General features: G+C 31.2%; 1 protein-coding gene across 1 annotated transcript; it reads right to left on the minus strand.

The window, feature by feature from the left end:
* Positions 1–1,724: 1,724 nt before the first annotated feature.
* On the minus strand, positions 1,725–7,299 carry LOC11427346 (probable glucan 1,3-beta-glucosidase A). The gene is made up of 8 exons (XM_003614946.4): positions 7,010–7,299; positions 6,232–6,351; positions 5,944–6,129; positions 5,130–5,288; positions 3,575–3,744; positions 2,661–2,816; positions 2,201–2,553; positions 1,725–2,094 (listed from the first exon to the last, which is right to left on the minus strand). The coding sequence occupies exons 1-8, from the start codon at positions 7,205–7,207 to the stop codon at positions 1,913–1,915; spliced, it is 1,524 nt and encodes a 507-aa protein (XP_003614994.2). The 5' UTR covers positions 7,208–7,299; the 3' UTR covers positions 1,725–1,912.
* Positions 7,300–7,971: the final 672 nt, after the last annotated feature.

Raw genomic sequence — 7,971 nt, forward strand, 5'->3', positions numbered from 1 at the left:
AACTTTTGTGGAATTCTTATATTCCTCCCTCTAGAGCCTTTATCACATGGAGGATGCTTCACAACAAGCTTCCAACTGATGATAACCTCAGGAAAAGAGGATGTTATATCGTTTCTATTTGCTGCTTCTGCATGAAACACATTGAATCTACTCATCATGTGCTTTTTGAATGCCCTGTTACTTTTAAGCTTTGGGATTGGCTTAGCAAAGGGACTGATCAAAGCTTGGATTTCACTTCTTGTTCTTCTCTTCTTTTAGGCAGGATTGGTATGGGTAGCAAACTTGTGCAGCAAGTTCTGAACTCTTCTATCATACACTTAATATGGGCTATTTGGATTGAAAGAAATAATAGATATTTCCATGACAAGCATCAATCTATGTCTTCCATCTTTAATTCTATGCTTGCTGAAGTGAAACTTAGTTTTAGATTAAGCTTGGTCCATGGTGCTTCAGCTATGCAGGATCACAAGATAGCTCAGCTATTTAACATTCCCCTCAAAATTAAGAGAATCAGACAGGTTCAAGATATTGTCTGGTGTCCTCCCTCATATGATACTGTTAAGTTTAATTGTGATGGCTCATCAGTTGGGGTTCATCCTTGTGGGGGCATTGGTATTGTTATTAGAGATTCCAATTTTGCATTCTTGGGAGCTATATCTAGTAACATTGGTCATGCTTCATCCATTGAAGCTGAGTTCAGTGCCTGCATGCTTGCTTTTGAGAAGGCTATGGAGATGGGTTTGAGCAGCATCTGTTTGGAGTTTGATTCTATCAAAGTTGTCAAAGCTTTTAATGAGGATATTGGTGTTCCTTGGCAGATGCGTGCGCGGTGGTATAATTGCATTAGGTTCTGTAAAAGTATCTCTTGTTCTTGTGTGCACACTTTTAGAGAAGGGAACATGGTGGCAGATGCTTTGGCCAAACATGGACAAGGTCTCTCTTTATTTTCCACTCAGTGGTGGCCTTCACCACCCCCTTTCCTTCATTCTCTTCTTTTAAGGAATAGCTTAGGCATGCCTTACTCTAGACTGGTTATGACTTGATTGCTCTCATTCCTTAGTGGATTGTGTGGTGCAGCTTGCTTTGTTCTTTTGCTGTTTTGTTTGTTGTGTGGTTGTTTGTATTCGGTTCAGGCCTCTCCTGGCTTTATATTGATTTTTAGCTTGATAAAAAAAAAAAAAAAACTCTTAATTTTAATCAAGGATAATTTAACTTAATTTATGATTATTAAAATAAAAACTATATTAGAAAAAACATTTTTCTCCTGATACCGATATATATTTACAAATTTGTTTGAAATTTGCATAATAGATATCCATAATGATATTTGAAAGATGAAATTTTATCCATATTTCAAAAGAAAATGAGACATGCACCCTTTATAACAGAGATGATAGAAAAATATAACAGTTAAGTTGGGCGCATTTTTTTTAATTATTTTTAAACATTAATTTGGATTCCACCAAATTAATGAAGTCTCATCTTCTTTAATGAATATCTATCTTCTTTGTACATAAACTCTCATCAAATGAAATCTTCGATCTTCATTTTATGACTCAATATTGTTGAAGGAGTATCCGAGTATGTGATATTGACAAGGCACATGTACCTTTTTAAAATTGGTAATTTAAGGCCAACATTTGGGATTTTTTAAACCAAATATCACCATTTTTGGGCCAAAAACATGGTTGTCAATAGTTCAACTTTGTATCTTTGATAATAGATTGGAATAAGATTCAGTTCCTCTTTTATCTTCTTCTCTACAAAATAACTTATAATTCAATAGTTCAACATTGTATCGATCATTGTTGTCAAAATCCCGACTTAAATAATTGTTCTTTATTTAAATAATTGTCACCATGCAAATCACAAAGAAAGCTTTATTTTTGGGTCTAATTAAAGAGACATCTTTCTAAAGCTTGATGTAACCATTATTAATCATCCATTCAAGACTCCAATGTAGGTTTGCATTCTTAAAAGCCCAGTAAGACCAACCAAATGTTGCTTCACCAAAAACTTCTATTTGTGCTTTGCCAAATCTTTGGAAGTCCTCTTTTGTTGCATCTTTCACTCGCCAATCAGAAACCCATTCACCTTTAATTAAAAATTTATTCATTTCAAAATTGATTGCAATTAAAATGATGACTGAAATCAAACTACATTTTTATGGACAATTATACTGAAATTTTTTAAGACTTACCGACGAAAGTAAGAGGACCATTCGATGTTGTAATAAAATTCAACTCCGATGAACGATTGTTGTAAATAAAATCAATGTTCTGTTGAGCAGACATGTTTTCAAACGAATCATCAAAGATGTTGTAGTAGTGAACATCAATTACAGACCTCATAAGACCATTGGCAAGAGGAAAGAGTTCCTTGGGTTCTGAGGGTCCTAGCCTATTTGACATAACCACATAGGTAGTGGTGGAGTGTTTACGCACCGCGTCGTAACCAGCCTTGTAGTACTTGTTTATGGTCTCTAGGGTTACACCTGGAGAGAGAGGTTCGTTTAAGAGTTCAACTGCATATAGACTAGGGTTTTTTGTATACCTGCGACGCATAGAAATATATGATAAATGTGGTAAGTAAAGTATCAATTTGAAACATATGATGTATGGATTATTATGAAAAAATGTACAAATAGTATATGTATTAACCTTGCTGTTAGGAAGCTTATAACATCAACTGTTTGCTGAATATTTTCATCTGATTGTCCCCATTCTTGTGATCCATCTCTTGTAGAGCTATGTTGAAAGCCATTTTGAGAACCAGGTGCAGCATGAAGATCAATAATGATTTTCAATCCATATTTCCTGCATATAAATTTTTATAAGGATACCATACTTGTTACAATGTTATGTTAACGTGCAAAGTTCACCACTAATCAAGATATTAGTAAAGTTGAGAATGCCAAAAATGACCTAATCAACAATTTTACTACGTACGTGCATGTTTAGCTTTACTGTGAATTTGTAAAAATCATGGTAAACCACTGTGATTTTGTAAATCTACTTTAGCTTTTAAAATATAATAACATGATTCACGACAAAAAGGTATATAAGTTAATATCCTTAACCAACGAAATCAAACCATTGGTTTTAGAATCAGCAATGTCGATCAGCAATGTCTTTAAATTGCTCATCGGACATTACAATTTCGTAGTTTACTCATAAAAAAATGTCGATCCAAACCATCGATTGAGTAATTTGACGGAGTTATTGAGCAATTACTTAAAAGTAATACTCCATCCGTCCCATAATAACTGAGACATTTGCAAAAAAAAAAAAAGTGTTCTAAAATAACTGAATCATTTCACTTTTCAATACAATATTAATTACTTTTTTCCTTTTATAACTTTAATTAATATTACTCTCATCATTTCCAATTCAATATATTTCACTTTACATTTATGATAGTGGATAATGTACCAATACTTAACAAGTGCACTTAAAACTATTTTTCTCTCTCCTTCATTTATGCATTTTTCTTAATACGTGTGAAATAAGCTTTTGGCTCAGTTAATCCGAGACGGAAGGAGTACAAGAGGATTATAGTTGGTTAATGAACTTACTTGGCCCATGAGAAGGCATTGTCTAGTGCGTGCAAAGAACCTCCAACATAAGGCCATGGTGGAGTTGGGTCACTTGCTATCCACCAACCCACTGGAATTCTAACTGCATTTAATCCATTCCTTGCTATGAACTTGAAATCATCTTCAACTATAAAACTGCTCCAATGATCCTTAATAATAATAATTAAATAAAAAATAACATCAATTAAGCACAATACAACTTGGTAGTTGCCACATATCTCACATTTGATAAACTTGAACATAAACATAAGAAAAAAGTAAAATAAAAAAATAAATCATGCTGCTAATGAGTGTCATTTGTACCAGTGAAAAAAATTATCATTTGTAAACGAATTATTACTAAAAAAAAAAAATAATTCAAGTGTATAAATTATCTACCAATCATCATCATGTTTAACAATTATGAAAAATATAAATTGTAATTTTTTTTATGTAAAAAATTTATGGTAATAGTCGGGGATGGAGCTAGAAGGGGGACCAACAATGGCCACGGTTCCCCCATATTTGATAAAAAAAATTCTTATTAATATGTTATTATACATTTTGTTCACTATTTATTTTCTGTGGACTTTAAATGATATCAGAAAATGAACTTATTTTTACTCATTTTACTTGGTCTTGAACATTCAAGTTTCTAAACTTAATTATACTAATTATTATTTTTATTGCATAACAATAAAAAATAAAGTAAAATTTTGTTTGCACTTTACAAAAGAACATTAATCCTTAACGAATATCCATTTATGATTTTTGTTGCAATTTTGTGAATATTTTTTTACCTATTGCATGTAGCGTTATTTATGCACTCTCATACCAATGATTCAGTGCTCGTGATTTTATCTTGAATTTATCCACTTATCTTTGCATTTTGTTGTTTCATTTTTAGTTTATTTACCATTCAAAAACCTTCTATAGTCTTTTTTTTTTGGTAGTGCAACCTTCTTTAGACTCATCATACTAAAACGAGCTTTAAGGAACTCAATTTTATATCCTTGAAATATTTTATAATTTTTAGATATATCATATGATTTCTTAAATTTCTTCAATATATTATGCATATAAAAATTCTTTTTTTCTTTACTAAGTTATACTCTTAAATTCGGTCCCCCTAAGATAAATTTCTGGCTCCATCCCTGACTATTACCATATGTTAACGTGTTCTTCATTTCTTAAAAGAAATGCAGATATCTAGTACTATAATTATTGGTTAATGATAATATAAATAATATAAAGACGTCCAACTTGAAAGAAGCGTAGGTAGAAGTCTTTTTTTGTCCACAAATGAAATTGCTAACAACTGAGATTCACATATAACTACGAGGTGTTGGGTTTAAACTCAGATGAAGACGTCCAAATTAACAATTAATATTGATATTTTCAATTAAGCTAGGTTTTATGAAGGAAAAAAGTTCTTCGCTTGTCTATCACATCACATCACATTATAATAAAACTTATAACCTAGACAAGAATATTTCTTCAAAAAAAAGTAGACAAGAATATGTATATATGGGGAATTATGTCTTTTGCCTTTTACCTTCATAACTTGTGCAGCTTTTATAGGCCCATAACCATTTGTTATTTGGAAATCACCTTGCAATCTTGCAGCAATGGTCATTTCAAAAACAGTTGGATCATCATCTTTCCATCCTCTAACTTCTGAAATATCAGCTGTCACCAGCGTTTCTGTTTTTGCCTGCAAGTCACAATTTTCATTTTAATTATGTTCACCAAATATATGGAAGAGGAATCCCATAAATAAATAAATGAGTTTTATTTAGGTAATTGGTCCTATATCAAGTGTGAATAACATGTATCGTATTGGATGGAAAAGTGAATGTTGAACACTATATAAGTTAGAGGACTCATAAACGCAAGAATTTAAAGTTTTGGGTATGAGTGTTGTGTGTCTCTCGATGTGATGATCCACTCATTTCCTAATAGTGTTATCAGAGTCGAGGTTCGAAGGAGGATTTGACCATGTTGTGATTATTGAGCAATATACGGTTCACACTTTAACTTTGTCTTTTATGTTTGATTTAGCAAAGTCATGTTTTGCTTCCATGAGACATCTAAAGTGCGGCTTTCACACACATAGTTGTTGCTAAGATATAAATAAATATTTTTAAGGTATTGTTGCAATAATAATTGTGTCTGCATTAACAGCATTTGTCCACATTTTGCAAAAACAGTTGCAAATTAAAAACACTGTTATAGGTCATACCAATATACCAACAACATAATTTGTGTAATTTCAACTTGTTTGAGAGTATAATTTTCTATAAGAATTTTATTTTATTTTTTGTTATTGTTATTGGCAATATTATAATTAGAATGATATATAGGATCACCTGCAAGAAGTATCCATTGGAAGCTTTGATTCGAACAAAGGTGGAATTATCATTTTCCTTAACAATATGGAATGTTTCAGAATCAATGGAAGAATTAGAAACAGCAACAACGTTATATCCATCCAACCCCACAAATTGTTTGTTAAACACCTTAAATCTGAAAGTTTCTTTGTTTATTCTCCACAACTGCAATACACAAAATAAATAAATATGAGGAGTATATTTAAACTATATAGTAATGTATTACTAACTTTTTAATGAAATTGAGTTGCAATTAATTGATCTTACTCTAAATGTTTCCCAACCAGAAGCACTTGAGCGGTTTGCAACAAGAATGGTTCCTCCTCCAGACTCTGCACACAAATATTTCTTTGTCGTCACTGATTTGAATTGAAGACCTGCTCCATCCTATATATAAAAGTATTAACAAATTATCAAATGATAAAAATAGTACTATAAATGTCACTATTTACCTCCACCCAACCTACCGATCTATAAAACACAGATACTGACTCGGACGCTGAACATGACACAGACATGTTGACACTGCTAATAATTTAAAAAAATCATATGATTCAGTATGATTATATGTGTCAGTATCATGTCGGTGTCAGACATGACACGCACGTGTCCAACACGGAAACACGTCTAACTCGAAGAGTGTCTGTGCTTCATAACTACTACCGATTAATGTAATTTTTTACTATCACATAAATAATAATCATCGTCATCATCATAGTCTAAAAGTATTAAATTCATTCAAGACTAGGGATGGCAACCGTAGCAAAATCAGCTAATATATATATATATATATATATATATATATATATATATATATATATATATATATATATATATATATATTTCAACTATATGTTAGTTAATGGATAGAGATACAAATGTTTTGGTATCTAGCCGTGGATTTTCGGTAATCATTAGTAAATTTGTAAAATTATCAAAATAGTGTATATCTTTTTTATTTTGAAAAAAAAAAAAAAAGCATATAACTTAAATACAAATATTATCCACATAAAAGAAAGAAATGCAAAGTAGTAACTATACTAACCAAGAAGTCTTTATTTGGAATGGCATCAAAGAGAGAAGGTTTCATCCAACCTTCAGTAACCAACCAACCACCAAGGTTAACTGCTTTCACTCTAAACTCTGGATTTATTGGTCTTCCATGTGTCATAGAAAGTATCATACAAAACAACATAATCAAATTAAGAAACCATAGTTTGATGTTCATAGAATTTGTCATCATTATATATCTTTTCTCTTAATTTGTCCCAATCTCCTCACAATTATGGTTTTTCAAATGAAGAGGAAATTATATATATAGAAAATGATGAAGAGGAGTCAAAATCTAGAAACTATTGACCAATTAATTTGGCTGCCTTAACATTACAATAACATTATTATATGTCAAAATGTTTTTCAGTGTAGGAGCACAATATTTTGTCGATAACATGCATTTCACACTAAAACGATTTTTTTTAAATTATTTTATACCTCTATTTCGTTACATCAATCATTATACATAAATTTGTTCTCAAATCTCATCGATCTCTTTCTTTTCTCACTAGGTGTATTTGGTTTTTGAAATGGTTGAAATTTCACCACCCATTACCTCCACTAACGTTTTCCCCACTTGTCTTCGGCAAGTTGTTTTAGTTGACGCCTATTTTGTAATTGTGACCTTCATGCTTCTGATTTCAGAACTGATACAATTAATTTACGTGATATTTTTCTTAGGAAAATGTCTTGATAACTTGGAAGTTTTGCTGAATACAGCTACTATGTAGCGGTGCAAATCTTTCATAAAAAAACAGTTATAACTGATCAATCACAAGTGAGTTGACAATGGGTAAATGTGAAATGATATAAAAAAATTATTTTCAATTTATATTTAATTTTTTAAGATAAAAATGAAGTTTTTAGATGGTTTTGTTGTAATTTTATGGTGTTGATCATTCCACGTCGTAAAACCTTATAATGTTCTTTTAAATATGTCACATTGCCAGCGGC

This window comes from Medicago truncatula, chromosome 5 (genome assembly GCF_003473485.1).
Source record: "Medicago truncatula cultivar Jemalong A17 chromosome 5, MtrunA17r5.0-ANR, whole genome shotgun sequence".
NCBI classification, from domain to species: domain Eukaryota; kingdom Viridiplantae; phylum Streptophyta; class Magnoliopsida; order Fabales; family Fabaceae; genus Medicago; species Medicago truncatula.